This window comes from Crocuta crocuta, unplaced genomic scaffold, assembly GCF_008692635.1.
Source record: "Crocuta crocuta isolate KB4526 unplaced genomic scaffold, BGI_CrCroc_1.0 scaffold168, whole genome shotgun sequence".
Taxonomy (NCBI): domain Eukaryota; kingdom Metazoa; phylum Chordata; class Mammalia; order Carnivora; family Hyaenidae; genus Crocuta; species Crocuta crocuta.
The window spans coordinates 6,195,027-6,211,871 of record NW_027532591.1 but is presented as its reverse complement, the minus strand read 5'-3'; the positions used below and the strand labels follow the sequence as shown (position 1 = coordinate 6,211,871).

The 16,845-nt window shown below is 51.4% G+C and overlaps 1 protein-coding gene across 3 annotated transcripts; it reads left to right on the top strand.

Moving 5' to 3' along the window:
• The first annotated feature begins 7,011 nt into the window (after window positions 1-7,011).
• LDLRAD1 (low density lipoprotein receptor class A domain containing 1) lies at window positions 7,012-16,094 on the top strand. 3 transcript variants are annotated; one of them, XM_077779813.1, is made up of 6 exons: window positions 7,012-7,053; window positions 7,736-7,796; window positions 10,606-10,731; window positions 12,752-12,889; window positions 14,608-14,736; window positions 15,946-16,094. In XM_077779813.1, the coding sequence occupies exons 1-6, from the start codon at window positions 7,033-7,035 to the stop codon at window positions 16,092-16,094; spliced, it is 624 nt and encodes a 207-aa protein (XP_077635939.1). In that variant the 5' UTR covers window positions 7,012-7,032. The 3 variants fall into 3 exon arrangements, with proteins under 3 accessions (XP_077635939.1, XP_077635937.1, XP_077635938.1); XM_077779811.1 differs by lacking the exon at window positions 10,606-10,731 and having other exon boundaries at window positions 7,033-7,053; XM_077779812.1 differs by lacking the exons at window positions 10,606-10,731; window positions 12,752-12,889 and having other exon boundaries at window positions 7,033-7,053.
• The last annotated feature ends 751 nt before the right edge of the window (window positions 16,095-16,845 follow it).

Sequence of the window (16,845 nt, the reverse complement as noted above, 5' to 3'; positions counted from 1 at the left end):
CTACCACACAGCATCTTCTTGAGAATCTTGTCTTGGCCCTGGGCAAATGATCCAGACCCTTGAGTCTATGACTCAAACCTTCCAGACCCCAAAGATCCTTGGATCAGGTCCCTGGTCTAAGAGACATACTAATTCAGGCAGTTACAGAGACAGTAGTGATCACTATAGTGAGTGATGTAGGCCCCAAGAATCCCAATCTTTTCATAAAACTTTATGGACATCTTTTGTTTAGGATTTTTTTTTTCCAGAAAGTCTGAAATGACCAGATTATCTGGCCTATCCGCCCTGTCTCAGAAATTCCTATGATACATTACCAGCCAACCTGAGCTTTTGATCATCATGTGAAACCTATTTTACTCTGAGCTGATATTCCAACCAAAAGCAAACAGCTTTATCCTTTGTTACCGGTCTGGCTTTAATTCAGACACATGTGCCGTTTCCATTATGATTTGTGCAATAATAAAATAGCTCTGTTAGGATTCTTATGAGCTCTTGAGTATCTTAGGGCACATATTGGGAATCATTGATCTAGAGGTTTCTTCTAGACCTTTTCTGATAAAACTAACCAGCCCCCCCCCCCCACTTTTGGAGCAATCTGTAAAACAGTCTCATCCGAGTCCCTACCCTACCACCCCACAGCAGTGATTTTGCACAGGGACCCTGTTCCAGATGCACAGCTTTACCACCCAACAACCGCCGGAGAGCCTGAGTGTCGGGCCCTATGCCAGGTGATAGGACTTGAGCAACAAACGACTGGTGGCTCAAAGACTGGGGAAGGAGACGACTTTAATGTGATAAGGGCTATGAGCAGAAAAGCATAGAGTACTACGGGGGGACCCCTAACCCTAACTTGTGGGAGGAAGTGGCATCCCATCTTAAACCTGGGGGAGAAAGGAAAGCCGGACAAAGAAGGATGCCAGGCAGCGGGAGCAGTGAGCACAGAGACCTGGACACGTGAGGGCTGCACATTGGTCGGCAGGTTGAGCCAGAGCATGCGAAAGCATGGCAATAGACGGGGCTGGGCAGGCAAGATAATAAAGGAACTTATTCAACCTGGACGTGATCCTGGGCATGGTAGGAAGCCACAGGAAGGTTTTAAGCAAGAGAGTTACGGTGTTTTAGAACAGATTAACTTGATGACAATGTTGAGGATAGACCAGAAGGGCAAGTTCAGAAGCCACCAATATCAGTTCTGTAGTAAACCTCCAAGGTCTGTTAAATTACATACTTACTCGGCCACACCAAAATGGGGAATTCCATTCCCTTCCCAGAGTTCTGTTTTTTATGCCTAATAATCCCATTTCATTTTACTTCACATATATTTTTGAGTCCTTATCTATAAGTCTCTGCCCCTCCACACTACTCTTGGGATGGTAACCCCTAGGACTGGTCCCTGGGTCCTGGTCACAATCTAAATTGTTACCAAGCCAACTGAGAAGGCTGTTCCATGAAGCTCAAGCTTCTTGCCAGACTTACGTTGGGCTAAATTTTTAAACTACAATGCTAGGTCAACTTACTGCCATCCTCAAATTCCAATTTGCCAACCCAGTCTTTTCCAACCCAGTGCGCTCCTGAACCCCTCCCACAAGCTTTCCAGTTGCTAAGATCGTCGTGTTTACATTTGAGTATCATCAACATTAGAGCTACCTTTTAAAATCTTTCTTGACTATTTGTTCTAGAGCGGGGGTGGAGGTATGTACAGTAGTAGAGAAGATTGAAATAGTGGGAAATGCAGACTTCTGTGAGAAGCTAGATTGTACAATGAATGCATTTTCTGACTCCTTGCAGCCATTCTGTTAGGAGGCACAGTTTATATACCTTTCCTGAAGTTTGTGATTGTTGAAGTCAGCTCCATATATTTCGCGATTAAGCGTTCTCTTCCTGAGGTGTTCATGACCTACTTGTTCAGAGCAGGTGTTCTTAATCCTGGTAGGCCATGGACCTTTTTGGCGATCTGTGAAATATGGACTCCTTAGAACAATGTTTTCAAATGCTTAAAACTAAATATGAAGGACTGCAAAGGAAACTAATGATGTTAAAATATAGTTATTAACAGAGTTTTTAAATGTTGTGGTTGTGTATATAGGTACTTCTTTATTAACACATAAATTAAGGTCTAGTGGTGATTCTAAAACTTCTGTAATTTCAATTGTGAATTATTTTGAAATATCTGCAGCAACTGTAATATGATCTCTAAATGTCTGTGATTTCCATTGGTGACAAAGTCACAGGTACTTCTCATATACTGTCGACTGTTGCCTGTATTTCATAACTGAAGGAAATGAGAGATTTCAGTTAGAAGTTAGTGAAAATAAAGATTTCATTTTTTTCCCATTCAAGTTCACTGAATCCCTGGTTTAAAGGATGTCTAACTTTTGTCATTTTTTAAAGATTTTATTGAAATTCCAATTAGCTCACCTACCGTTTTACTTTGTCATTTTAGGAGCAAAATATTTTTGTTCGCTTATTCAATTCTAAATTATTTGGGCTTTTTTTTTTTTTTTTTTTTTTTCTTTTTTGTTGTTTTTTTTTATTTTTNAGTTTTTTGGCTTTTTTTTTTTTTTTTTTTTTTACTGTTTCCTGTGTGCTTTTTATACTTGAATTGTTCTGCAACATTGGAACAACAATAATTGAAGGCTTAGGCAGAAAGAAAACAGCGACTGATTAGAAATGAGAGGTTTCCACAAAAGCTCGATAATGTTACCTCAAGATGGACCATCATGCAGTCATTCCTGGCGCCCCACATCTGTTGATTCATAATGCTTAAGTATGTAAACTTCAATAAAATGAGGACTATCTTCATTAAACTCTATTATAATGCTATGTTGGAAAAGTGTCTGCCGAGGTCTATCACGATGGCGTTTGTCCGTGATGTCTGCCAAAGCCCTTCAGAGCGGTCTCACTATCCCCTTAAATGGGTGCTTACAACATTCCTCTTGGAAAGCAGCCTGGGGCCATTTCCACTCTAGCCTCAAGTACACAGTCTCCGAGCGGAGAGCCGGCCAGCCAGTGCCCCCCAGGTTATAGGGGAGGAATGATAAATGCTCTAGGTGGATCTGGAAGATCTCAGGTCCCTGGGTCCACGTAATGGTGGGACCCATTAGCATTCGGCAACTCAGAGTTGGACCCTGGACTAAGAAGCAGTCCTAGCAGATCTCTCTGTAACCGTAAACTAAACACAACAAGGCCTCCAGAAACATTACTGCACCCTCAGAGGGAGCAGAACTCTTCTCACATACGGGCCCTTACTTCATATTAACCATAGTCCTTTGAGGTAAGTGTTCTTATCTCCATCCTTCAGATGAGGAAAGATTTCAAGAGGTTGGGACTTGCCGCCTTAAATGAGATAGTATTAGTTTTACAGAGTTGGGATTAAACCCCAGGTCTGTCAGACAAGCTGAGGTTTACTGATCTCATGTCCAGAGGGTTTCCCCTAGCCACAGTCAGGCTAAGACAGAGCCTCCCCCACCCCCCACCCCTCCCAGGTAAGGTATACTGGGAAAGGTAAATCCAGGAGGAGGGGGAGAGAAGGCTCCATGAAGTGAGGTTTTCACCTGGTTCTGGGCGCAAAAGGTGGATTTAGAAAGGCAGAAGGATGGGCCGCCTGGGTGGCTCAGTCAGTTGAGTGGTTGAGCATCCAACACTTGATTTCAGCTCAGGTCATGATCTCACAGTTCATGGGTTTGAGCCCCCTCTCGGACTCTGTGCTGGCAGTGTGGAACCTTGGGGTTCTCTCTCTCTCTCTCTGCTCCTCCCCTGCTTGCACGCACACTCTCTCAAAGTAAATAAACTTTTAAAAAATCTTAAACAAGAAAGGCAGAGGGAGCCAGCAGAAGTCACTCTAAGCAAGTGACAAGCTATAGTCTGGAGAGAGACATATAGCCCATGTAACAGGTTACTCAAATCCAGCATAAAGAAATCCACAAATCGGGGCGCCTGGGTGGCTTAGTCGGTTAAGCGNAAAAAAAAAAAGAAATTATAAGAAATCCACAAATCAATAAGAAAACGACAAACCACCCATAGAAAAATGAACGACAGATAGGAAAATGCAATACGCCAGGGAGGAAACCATACGACCAATGTACAAAGAAGAGCAGCACAGCACAGGGTCGGGGAAGGCTTTCCAAATTCAATGTGCTTTTGAATCTTCCGAGGTTCCTGTAAGATGCAGGGTCTGGTTTGGAGGGGCTGGGGTGAGACCCCAGTTCTATCCAGCTCTCAGGCGATGCAGATGCTGTGTTGAGAAGTGAGGGTGTGGGTACAGGTAGAGTGTGAACTTTTCAGCCAGCCAGTTCTGTATCTTGGTCCCGCCTCTTTTCAGCTGCGAACCTTGGGCAAGTAACTTAATGTCGCTGTGCCTCAGTGTCCTCATCTGTAAAAAGGACATAATAGTCCCCACATGCTGCGGTGGGGAGGACTAAATAATCAACATACATAAAGCATGTAGTACGGCGTGTGGCAAAAGTGAATGCTCACTATTGTCAGTGATTGGTGGTAGCAGTAGTAATCGCTAGAGATGTACAAATTAAACCACCCAGAGACACCACTTTGAACCTACCAGACAGACCCAGGTGTCAGAAAGTCTGACCATTTCAAGGCTGGGGAGACAGAAGGCAGAAACTCTCACAAACTGCTAATGGGCATGCAAATGGGCATCTGGAAGAGCAGTTGGGCAAATTCTGGTGAAACTGAGGTGCCTTTACCATATGATTGTGTGTGTGTGTGTGTGTGTGTGTGTGTGTGTGTGTCTAAAGCAGCAGCATTGTAAAAAATCAGCCCCTGGAAACATACACGACATAATCTGGAAACTGATGGACTCCGGGTAGGGAAGAAGGGAATAAACACAACTGGGGAGAAAAGATGCCTTTGATTTTGCCAAACTTAATAGAAAAAAATGTCTGAAGCAAAAACGACTCAATGTTACTATTCGTTAACTCCAGGGGTAGGCACCTGGTTGTTACATGATTCTTCCTACTTTTCTGTGATATGTTTTGGAGACTCTTTTTTTCCAGGGGAGGAAAGAGGGGAAGAAAGGAGAGGTTAGAGGAAATAGGGAGAGGTATTGGGTGTTGAGTGGGGAGGACAGCGAGGTCCCTTTTCTGGGGCCCCACGTTTCTTCAGGAATAAATGGACAGGACGCTTAGAGACGTAGATGAGAACGCTGAAGCTCAGAGAGGTTAGGTAACCGGCCTACCAGAGGTCACACAGCTAGTGTGTGACCATTTGGACTATCAGCTCCAAAGTTTCTATTCTTGCTAGACGTTTACCCAGGTGTGGCTCCAGCAGCCTCAGGGAGGTCAGCAGGGTTGCCCAAGGGAACCCATGGTAGATGTCTCTGGTCAGTCATAAAACCCTGAGTCCTGGCCTCAGAATCCTTGTGAACCCCGTTTTCAGGCATCACTCCCAATGAAGCCTGTTTGCCTTTCAGTCTGGTCTTATGGTCTGATTATAGGAGTCCCCAAACTAAGATGCCCCCTTCATCTAGTCTAAGCCTTTCATCTTCCGGACGAGGGAATTGAGGCTCAGCAAAGGGGAGCAACTTGCACACAGCGGCGCTGGTGGCAGAGCCCTCAAGAGAACCTGCCCAGGGCTGCTGCCTCCGGAAGGCTGCCCACCGCATCCAGTAGTTTACATCCCAGTGCAACCGAGAAGGTCAGTCACAGGCTAGACAGCCCCTGGGTATCAGACGCAGTCCACAGAGGGACCTTCCCTGGGGGCCCCACGCTCCATTCTGAGGTGGACGCCTCTCTTCCCTTGGTCCTCCAACCAGTCCCTTGAGCTCCCAGAGCCTTGGTCTCCCCAACAGTGGGATGAGGCTGCCACCCATGGGGTGGGATGGCAGGGGTTATTCAAGTGAGTGACCTGCCCACCCCTCCCCCCTCACAGGCCCCATCTCCAGAAAGACGAAACCGTATGTGGTGGGGCGCCTGGGTGGCTCAGCAGGTTAAGCACCAACTCTTGATTTCAGTTCAGGTCATGAGCTCATGGTTCATGAGATTGAGCCCCATGTCAAGCTGACAGTGCACAGCCTGCTTGAGATTCTCTCTTTCTCTCTGCCCCTCCCTCCCTCCCTCTCTCAAGTAAACATTTACAAGAAAAGAACAAGGCACCTGGGTGGCTCAGTTGGTTAATCGTCCAACTCTTGATTTCGGCTCAGATTATGACCCCAAGATTCTTGAGTTTGAGCCCCCCATCGGGCTGACTGCTGTCAGTGCTGGCCCACTTGGATACTCCGTCCCCCTCTCTCTGCCCCTCCTGGGCTTGTGCTCGCTTTCTCTCAAAAATAAACATGAAAAGTTAAAAAAAAGGGAAGGAAAGGTACATGAGCACTTTTTTAAATAAAATAATTTAAAATTATATTGTCTGGGTGCCTGGGTGGTTTAGTGGGTTAAGCGTCAGAATTTGGCTCAGGTCATGATCTTGCAGTTTGTGAGTTCAAGGCCCATGTTGGGCTCTATGCTGACAGCTTGGAACCTGGAGCCTGCTTCGGGTTCTGTGTCTCCCTCTCTCTCTGCCCCTCCCTCACTCGTGCTCTCTCTCTCAAGAATAAACATTAAAATTTTTTTTAATAAATTAAAATTATATTTGCTTTATAATTTTAGTTGGAAATGCATATTCTTTCCACATAGATAACCTATTAAATTGAATAGAAGAACAATAAGAAAATGACTCCTGTTTTCTAGCCCTAGAAAACTAATTCTGGGTATTTCTGCCTGCATCTTTATGCAGCCGAGTGGCCTGAGGAACCCCCCCACCCCCACCCTGCCTCATCGCTGATGAGGAAAAAGCAGGTCCGAGCCCCCGTAACATGGGCAGGAGGATTCCAACCTGAGAGTGTCCCATCAGATTGCAGGGTTGGGACAGGCCAGGCAGGAGCCTGGCAGGGGACTGCCCACAGGGAGGGTGTGGCCAGGTGAGCCCTCACACCCTCCCTCCTCCAGGCTGCCCCTGGTGACAGGGCAGAATCCTGCAAGTTCTCTGCAAGGGGCCTCCAGCGCCAGGAGCTGGAGCTGTGAGCTAGAGGCTGGAGAAATGAACAAAATCTTCCCCCAGGTAAGGGCTGCTTTATTTATTTATTTTTTTCAAATTTTATTTCAGAGAGAAAGAGAGAGTATGAGCAGGGGAGAGAGGCGGAATCTCAAGCAGGCTCCATGCTCAGCGCAGAGCCCAACATGGGGCTTGATCCTACAATCCTGGGATCATGACCTGAGTGGAAATCAAGAGTCAGCTGTTCAACCAACTGAGCTGAGTCACCCAGGTGCCCCAAGAGCTGCTTTAAAATGGTTCCTGGCCTGGGGGAGTCCACCCTGAGTCAAGGAGTGGGCAGTCAAGTGGTGAGGTGCTGAGGTGGCCCAGGTCCCCCGTGCTCTCTGGAGGCTCCCTCCCAGATTGCAGGGGCCTCACCAGGTGAAGCAGCTGCGCAGTTTGGGTGGTGAGTGCTAGAAGGGGGACAGAGGGGCCACGGGGGACGGGGGCCGGGGGGGGGGGCCGTCAACATTATGGGAGGGGGCATCAAGGAAAGCCTTCATCCAGGGAGGAGCCTAAGCCAGTTTGAAGGCAGAACGTTTGCCAAGTGCACAGTGGAGAGAAAGGCACTGCAGGCAAGGAACGCAGTCTAGCGTGGGTGTGGATCGTGAAGCAGGTCTGAGGCACTCAGCACGCTGACGGTGGGGGTCCTGAGGTTCCATGGAAGACTCTCCGAGACCCTTCTGAAAACCCGTCTTCTCTTGGGCAGGGCGATGGCGATGGCAATGGCAATGCTGCTGCTGGAACCAAAGCCCTCCCTGGAGGGGAAGGTAAAGGACTGAGGGCCCCCAGGCGGGGCTCCCTTGAGGCTGGGCTGAGGCTCCAGATGAATGAAGAGGGCTCCCCAGGGCTCCCACTGTCCCTCAGACCTCTGCCCCCATGCTGATGTTGTCCCCTCCCAGCTGCCTGGCCAGCCCTGCTGACGGTCACCTGCTTAAGAGGTTTGTTCTTTCTCTCCATGCATTTGTTGAGGGCCTACTGTGTGCTGCCTATCACAGACCCTGCGCCACATACAGCGCCCACTGTAACCTATAGAGGGAAGAACTCTGCAGCCAGAGCCCTGACGGAGTGGGTGACTTGGCCATGCTCTTTACCTCTGAGAGATAAAGTGGGCAGGGTCACACACCTAGCCCCTCCCATGTGACACTGACTCCCAGTGTACCCAGTATAGGTGGCTTTGCCTTTAGGCAGTAAAGGGAGGAAGGAACACACATCTATTGAGCCCTGTCTTGGCTCACATTTGTTAGTAAGGAAACAGAACCAGAGAGATAGATGATAATAATAACAGCTATAAAGAATCAACCCCCTAGTGTGTGCCTGGCTATGTACGGGCTCTTTTAATCCCGAGACCAGTCCGAGAAGGGGTCCTGTTTGGGGCAATAGCAAGATGGGGCAGTTGGGCAAAGGGAATTTGGGGAGCTTGGCCAAATCGGGATCCCACACAGCTGGGAGGTGGAGTTCAAATTCGAACTGGGGTTCTTCTGGCAGCAAAGCCCCTGTGTCCCTGTCGCTCAACAGGGGGGCAGTTTGTTTATTTCCCAGAGTGGCTCTCGGTGGCCGTGGCTGTGGAAAGGGCGAGGCCTCCTTTTCCCACCCACGTGTCCCGGAAGGATTGGCGCCCCAGGGCAGTTGTAGCTTTTTTTTTTTTTTAATGTTTTTTATTTATTTCTAGGAGAGAGAGAGACAGCGTGAGCAGGGGAGGGTCAGAGAGAGAGGGAGACACAGACTCCGAAATAGGCTCCAGGCTCTGAGCAGGCAGTCAGCACAGAGCCCGATGCGGGGCTCGAACCCACGAACCGCGAGATCATGACCTAAGCGAAAGTCGGACGCTTAACCGACTAAGCCACCCAGGCGCCCCAGTTGTAGCTTTGAAGAGCGGCATCTTCACCTGGGCTTGGGCTCTGGTGCTGCCAACGTGTCTCAAACGTCTCCGGTGACACCCCCGCCCGCAGCCTGTGCTGCACAAATATTTGAGGAGCAGCTGCTTGGCTGACCAGACTCCACGCTGTCTCCCCGGTTACCTGGGTTTACTCTGTGTCTGCCGCCAACCAGGACTGTGGGGGTTGCGGGTTTTCAGTTCCTGCTGCATCCCCTGCTCTTATCTCCTCTCCCAGTGCACACCCAGCCGGGGCTCCAGCCACCCCAGGCCGCTTGCCCTTCCCCACGTGCCCTCCACCAAGCCTTTACTCTTACACTCTCTACTAGGGATGCCTTCTTGCACCCTCCCCTCACCTGCCTGTGGAAATCCCACCTGTGCTTCCCACACCCCTCCTTCCAGTAGCCATGGCATCTTGCTCACGCCTTCTTGACACTCAGCACCTGGCACTAGAGCTGCCGTGTCCGGGTGCAGGTCTGACGGACAGGCAAGCACAGAGCAGGCACTTCTGGAAATGTGAGTGGATTGGAGAGAAGTGATGTGAACTCACCTGAACTGGGGGCCCTCCTGTGTCTCTGGGATCTCTAGATCAGAGTAATCACAAAGCGCCTACTGTGTGCCCCGCCTCTTGGCTGGACCCTGGAGGCACAGAGATGCCTAAGACCTGTCCTGCCCCCTTTTCTGCGCTAACTGTGGCGCAGAGAACAGGACAGCAGTGGGCACCCACACTCTTCCTTTTCCCCATCCATGCCTTGTTCTTTAAGTATAACAACACGCTTTTGGGGTATAAGGACCAGAGCTGTGACTACTGGTTTTTTGTCCTTTACAGAGCAGGGCACCTTGTAGGTCCTTAATAACACTTTCTTTCATTATTTTCACGAGGAAGCAAAAGTTAAAGGAGCAAAGTAAGTTATAGGAGCAGAATTTTCCTCTCACTGTTATTTCCACAGTGCTTAGGATACAGCTTGGCACATAGTAGGTGCTCAATAAGGAATAATAATAGCTAAAGCCTTTAGAACACTTACTATGTGCCAAGCACCTTTCTAATCTGTTAACTAGCTTAGCCTAACCCTCTCAACAACCCTAAGGTAGGTATTATGACCCCCTTTTTCCACATGAGGAAATAGGCATAGAAAAGTAAGGTGACTTCTCAGTATGGTCCAGTTGGGATTCTAACCTGCATCCTGGCTGGCTCCAGAATGGACACTCAGCTGGCATCGTGCCAAGGGCATAGGCTTTGGTGTCGACTCATTTCCCAGCTCTGCACAAGGTGACCTGGACCTTTTCTTCTCTGAGCCTCAGTTTCCTCATCTATAAAATAAAGGTTGTTTTTGAAAAATCAATGACTATGAAGGGTCTGCTCTAGTTTTTCCCCAGGCAAGTTCTCACCACGCAGGTGTCCATCTCTCTTGGCCTCCTGAGGAGAAGTCCTCGAGGGAAGCCATCTGGGTGAGGGCGGTGGAGCAGTGACTGGGATGTTTATCCTGATTGCCGCTGACCAGCTGCTGGCCGGGGTGAGGGATGGGTGCTTGGTGGAGGTGGGCCCTCAGGCAGGACCGAGAGCATCATGGAAGGCTCAGGAGCCCCCTCCTCCAGGGAGCCCTTCCTGCCCCCACACCCCCATGAGGGGAGGTGCACCTGCAGGGGCCAGGGAGTGGGATCCCCAGCTGCTTGGTCACTGGCTTCCAACCCACACGTCGTAGGCCGCGGCCCCTTCTGCTGCTCGCGCCAAGGCATCTGCCTCTCGGCCTTCTTGCTGCTCCTGCTAGTGACTCTCGCAGCCCTGATCACCCTGGTCACCATCCTCGGACTCCCACGACACACACCAGGTCAGTGTGGTCAAGAAAGGGTGGGCTGGACTTACTAGGAGGGGATCCGGGCACAGAGAGATGAGGAATCCTAATGCCGCTGACTTCTCCACAAACAGGCTTTAGGACAATTCCTAGGCTGTGTGCACACAGACACGACATGCACACACACACACACATGCCAGAGCTGCCATTTGCACATCTGTGATATGAGTTATTGAGAGGACCCAGCTCTGATGTCACCTTCCTCAGGAACCCTCCCTGGCCCCTAGGCTAGGCCATGTGCCTCGGCCCCCACAGCCCCACATACTTTCTCTTCCCCTGGCCTCGCTGTCCTGGGAGGTGCCGTCCACCTGGGTGTCTGCCTCCTCCACAAAGGACAGGGACGTGTCTGGTACATCCCTGCAGCCCTGACTTCAGTGCCGAACCCCAACACAGTCCCTGCCCCACGGAGCTCGCGGTTTGGAGATTAATGGATATTAACCAAATAAGTACATTAAGGCAGTGTTAATGGGTGCTCTGCGAGTCTGGAACAGGGGCTCTGACCCAGGCTAGGAGTCAGGTGGGCACCCCGAGAGGTGAAAGGGAGCTGAGCTATGAAAAAAAAGTGGGAATTGGTTACTGGAGGGGGTGGCAGAAGAAAGGTCCTGGGCACAGGCAACCCCATGTGCAGAGTCCCTGGGTGAGAGGCAACATGGGGGGAAGAGACTGCAGGAGGCCAGTGGACACCCAAGGCAAGAGCAGTGGGCGGGGCAGGTGCCGGGGCCTCAGGGCTATGCTGGGGAGGGGTCACCATCCAGAGGCCATGGGGAGGGGCTTAAGCTGGGGGTGGGGTGTCATTTCTGAGAGATGTCTCTGAGAGATGTCTCTGGAGGTGGGGGGTATACGGGGACGATGTGGGGGTGGGGGGTAAAACCCACAGTACTCTACGTGCCTGTGCAAGATCATGGGCACTGATGGTAGAGGTGAACATGTGAGTAGCTGCACTCGTGTGCCCATGTGTGCACACGTGTGTCTCTGTGTGCATCAGCGTGTGTGCAAGAGTCTATGTGTATATGCGTGTACGCACGCACCTGTGTGTGCACGTGTCTGTGTGTGTGCACGTGTGTCGCTGTGTGTATGTATGTGTGACAATGCAGGTATCTCTGTGAGCCAGTCCCTCTCCTAGTAGCCAGGCTAGCTCCAGGAGGTGAGGTGTGGTTCATGGGTGCCCGAACACACGTGCACAGCCCCAGTCCCATCTCCAACCTGCACGCATGTGTATACACACACACGCATGGCCTGTGGGGCCAGGGTGACCCCCTACGTGTCTGCCAGTCTCTCTCCTTTAATTCTCTGGAGCAGCCCCGGGATGGGTGTTCCCCCCAGTGGGATGAGAAGACTCCCAGCCGGACACTGGGGAGCCAGCCCCAGCACTGGGCCTTGCATCTGTCTGAGCCTTACTTTTCTCATCTGTAAAGTGGGGCTAATGAGGACACCTCACAGGGCTATTTGGGGAAACAGTAGAGTACAAATGTGAAAGGATTCTGCAGCCCATGAAGGTGTGCCCAGAGGTAAGGGACTGTGGCAAAATGGTCCCCAGCAAGCCCCACTAGATTGCTCCTGCCAACCTGACCCGGCACCAGGAGCTCCACCCTTAAAACCACTTCACGGACTGGAACCCTGTCCTTGGGAGTTTCCACGGGACTGTCCAGAAGCTCTCAGTAAAGGAGGCAACCATGACTCACTCCGCATGTTCTCTGGTGTAGGGTTATTCACCCAAAAACTTTCACGTGATCTCTCCAGAGTCCTATGGGGTTTGTGTCACTGTACAGACAAGGAATCTGAGGCTCAGAGAGATCAAGTCATCTGCCCAAGGTCACACAGCTGGGAAACGGTAGAGTGGGGGCTTGGACCTCATCTCTATCACCACCCAGCCCGGCACCATCCTGGCTGCCCCCGGGTCCTTGGGCAAGCTCAGTGTAAAGCTCAGCTTTAGGAACTCGTGATGTCCTTGTAAGCACCACTCTTGAGCCTCCGGGGTCTCTCCCTGCCAACTCAGGGGCCCAGACCTGCATGACGCTGATGAACAGGACAGGCTTCCTGTGCCACGACCGGAGGAGCTGCCTCCCAGCCAGCAGGGTCTGTGACGGCGTCCGCGCCTGTGCCCAGGGCGAGGATGAAGATGAGGCCATGTGCCGTGAGTACCTGCTCAGTCCTGCCCTGCCCCGAGTGGGGCCCTCCAGAACCCATGTGGGGTTGCCCCCGACTCCAGTTCTCCCTGCAGCCATACTGAAGCTCTGGCGTCTCCAGTCTCCCAGGCACCTGCGTGTCCCGCGGTCGTTGCTTGTATGGTACCCTCAGCGAGCAGCACCTGTCCTTACCCCGTGCCAGGCACGTGCACACATATGCGCCCACACTAGGAGAGCCTTCGCTCTGTGCGTCTCCAGTCCCTGAGAACCTGTATTCATCTTTCAAGGGAGAGTTCAAGTGTTAACTCCACCAGGAAGCCTTCCCTGACTCTCAAAGTAGGTTAAGTTCCCTCCTCTGGACTCTCATAGCCCCTGTGCTTCCCCCCGTCCTAGCCCCTACTCACATCAGCACATTCGCCACCCCCACCAGACCATGAACCCCTCTGGGGCAGGCCTGGTCTACTTGGTCTGGGGACCCCGGTTCCTGGCAGAAGACTATATCTGGCATGATTTCCTGAAGGAATGATGGAATGAGTGAATGAATAAGAAGACCTGGTCCCAGAACTTAGGGACCTGATGTGCTCAGGAGAGAAAAGCCATGTGGACTGGGCACCTCCCATGTAGGAGGGAGAGGAGTGGGTGGGATGGGGGAGCGGATGGGGAAGGGTCACTATCTCTAGACTAGAGGTGATGTTAAAGGTCATCTAGGCCACACCCCAGCTCATGCTCAAATGCCCTCATCACAAACCCAAGCCTCTGCTTGCATACTTCCAGGATGGGGGACTCACTACAGCCTGAGACGCTGCTCCCCTCCTTCATCACATGGTTTCCTTGGGAATGTCTCCCTTGTACTGAGTCTAGAGCTGTTGCCCTGCGGCATCCTTGATTGGTTCCAACTCTGTTCTCTCATCTGAACCACAGTTTGAACCATCATCTACCATCATGATGGTGGCACTGCATGGATTTGCAGATTGCTTTCTGGCCTCCCATGAGTGTCTCCTTCCTGGGGCCACGCTCTGGACCCCTACAGCCACTCCCTCGTGTTGGTTTTCTCCAATGACCAGCACAACACAGGACACATCCTGGCTACCCTCGTCCCTCTTCCCGGTCAGAGGCACCCAGGGCATCTCTGGCTGGCCCTGGCTAGCCCAAGGAACAAAGGCTTTTCCCCTCCCAAAGGCCTCTTGTGATGGGGCCTGAGTTTGTGTTCATTTTTGTTAGCCCTTTCACACCACTGTCTAACACAGAACCCATTTGCAAGAATGGTGCTCTGACTCCGTCTCACAAAGTATGTGAACCCACATCCTCTGAGATCTGGTGGCCAAGTGCAAGACTGCACATTTACTCTTGCTCTGCTCCTGTTGGAGAAGGCTTCCTGAGGTGAAGGAACATGAACCTGGACTTGAAAGTGGAATGGTTTTGGAGAGGTGTCAGAAAGGACATTTCTCGAGAAAGGAATAGTGCAGGCATTGGTGTGAGGTAGGCACTCACCAGAGCTAAGGCGGCAGTGAGGAAGGGAGGTGCCACTCTCTGGGCATCTTGGTGGGTAGACAGGCAAGAACACTCCTCTGCCCTTGACTTGACTTCTGCCTCAGGAAAACCTTCTCCTCCTGAGCCCGAGCTTGGCAACTGCCAAGGTGGTCAGGACAATCCACCTTCAGATAGGTGTCTAGAGGCACATTCTAGGGAATGTGGACTTCCCCCGGCTTCATCTGTCCCACTGTAGGGGACGTGCCCCAGAGCCTCCCTGGCTTCCTCGTGGCCCGCTGTGGAGACCCATCTTCCTGGATCTACTCAGACCAAAAGTGTGATGGGATCAACAACTGTGGGGACTGCTCAGATGAACTGAGCCCAGGTAAGGGTCTGGGCACAGCTGGGCACAGGCTGGGCTGGGGCAGGTGACCAGGCAGTGGCCAAAGCGCAGATGTGGACCAGAGAATCTCAGAGATTCCCCTGCCTCCCCTTCTCACATACCACGAAGAAGTTTTCCACCCCCTGCTCGAATGCTTCCAGTGGTGGGGTGCTCACTACCACTCCAAGTGACTCCTTCTGGAGGGTTATTCTTCTGTGGTGGGCAGCATACCCTCAAAGGCACATATGAGGAAACTGGGGCCCAGAGGGTGGTCACGCAAGGAGTATGTACATGGCTGAAATGGGGTGTGAACCCGAGTTTCTTTCATCTCCTCCTTACCTCAAAAAGCCCTGTGAGGAAAGCAGGGCAGGGATCACTGGCCTCAAATTTATATGTAGGTAAACTGAGGCCCAAGAAGGGACTTAATAGAATAAGTGATCGGAAAAAAGCATGGGTATAAACCCAGGTCTCCTGACTCCAAGTCTGAAGCTCTTTCACTGCCCAGACTTTCCTTTCAATCTCTTCCCCATTGTTCAATCAACAAACATGTTCTGAGCACTCTTAGGGGCTAGGCGTGGTGCCAGGTTCTGCTGAAGGATAGTCAGGAGTCAAACATGTGCCCTACCCCCACGACTAACATCAAGCTGATGCCAAGATGAAGGGCTGGGTTCCAAAAACCTTGGAGAGGGTTTGGGGTGACAGGTAAGAATCAAGGGAGACTTCTCGGAAGAGGCAGTGTTCAAGCAGATTTTAACAGGCAGCGGCTGAGTGTGCAGGGAAGCACACTGAAGGCCCAGGGTACAGGGCAAAGGAGGGAAATCTGTGAGGCATCCTCAGAAATCCACCATAAGTTGGCCGGTGTCACTGAGTCAGAGTCAGGGAGGGAGGACAGGCTGTGGGAGACAATTATGCTCCCCTTAGTATCTGAACACTGACCATGGGCCGGGCACTTCGATTATCTTCCTTAATAATGACCCTGAGCAGATGAGGAAACTGAGGCTCAGACAGGGTGAGAGACTTGCTCGCGGTCACACAGCCGATGCTTTGGGGAGTCTAGATTCTCTCTCCCACAGGGAAATACATGCAGGCAACCTGTGTTTGACAGGGTGGCGCTATGGGGAACTGTGGCAGATCTCAGAGCCAAGGGTGGCCGGGGGCCCAGGGCACTCCAGGACACAGCAGCGGCCCTTCTGCTGGCTCTTGTGCCCACAGTGACTGCATGCCCGCCCTGCGGCCCTGGCTGGTGGCGCTGCTCCTCCACTGTCTTCAAGTACTGTGGCTGCATCCCGAGGGTCCTGTGCCGGGACCACACGCAGCACTGCTCTGACTGGTCTGATGAATACTCCTGTCCTGGACCCTGACCGGGCTACCCAGGCCAGGCTAGGTGACTGGCTGGCACGGCACTCATACCCCTTCACACGAGCATCGCATCTAAGAAAACGCGGACAGGAAGGAGGCTGCAAGATCATCCAGTGGGATCCATGCACCATTGCCTGTGAACAAGAATTGCCTCTCCTGGGGGCCCCTGGGGGGCTCAGTCGATTAAGTCTCTGACTCTTGATTTCCGCTCAGGTCATGATCTCAGCATTGTGAGTTTGAGCCCTGCACCAGGCTCTGAGCTGAGCGTGGAGCCTGCTTGAGAATCTCTCTCTCCCTCTCTCTCTGCCCCTCCCCTGCTTGCTCTCTGTCTTTAAAAAAAAAAATTGCCTCTCCTGCTTTCAAGCTGTTCAGCCTCTCCTTGAATGCCTAGAGTGCCAGGGGCTCACTACCACAACAGGCAGCTCCTGAGATGAATGGAATCTGTTTCTGTGATTTGGGGCCTATTTCTGGGCCACAAAGGAGAAATATGTTCTTCTGCCCTAAGGCAGGCTTGCAGATCCTGACCTTGTCACTGCTTAGGAAAAAGAGAAGTCTGGGACTTAAAAACCCAAGCTGAGGAGCTCAGCTCTCGTGGATGGAACATATATGTGAAGTGTATGCCACGTTCTGCCCCTTTGCTACCTAAGACAGACCTGCTGGGTGCACATGCAGCCTTAGCAATTTTCTCAACTCAGTAATCCTAGTGGGCGCTACTGATTGATCACAAGAGATTGCACACGAGGCAGGGTACGG

Bases quoted from the DNA above. Each gene is read 5' to 3' on its own strand.
- LDLRAD1 (XM_077779813.1), top strand. From the start codon at position 7,033: ATGAACAAAATCTTCCCCCAG. The intron at 10,732-12,751 runs GTCAGTGTGGTC...CTGCCAACTCAG, and splicing joins ACTCCCACGACACACACCAG to GGGCCCAGACCTGCATGACG. The intron at 12,890-14,607 runs GTGAGTACCTGC...GTCCCACTGTAG, and splicing joins TGAAGATGAGGCCATGTGCC to GGGACGTGCCCCAGAGCCTC.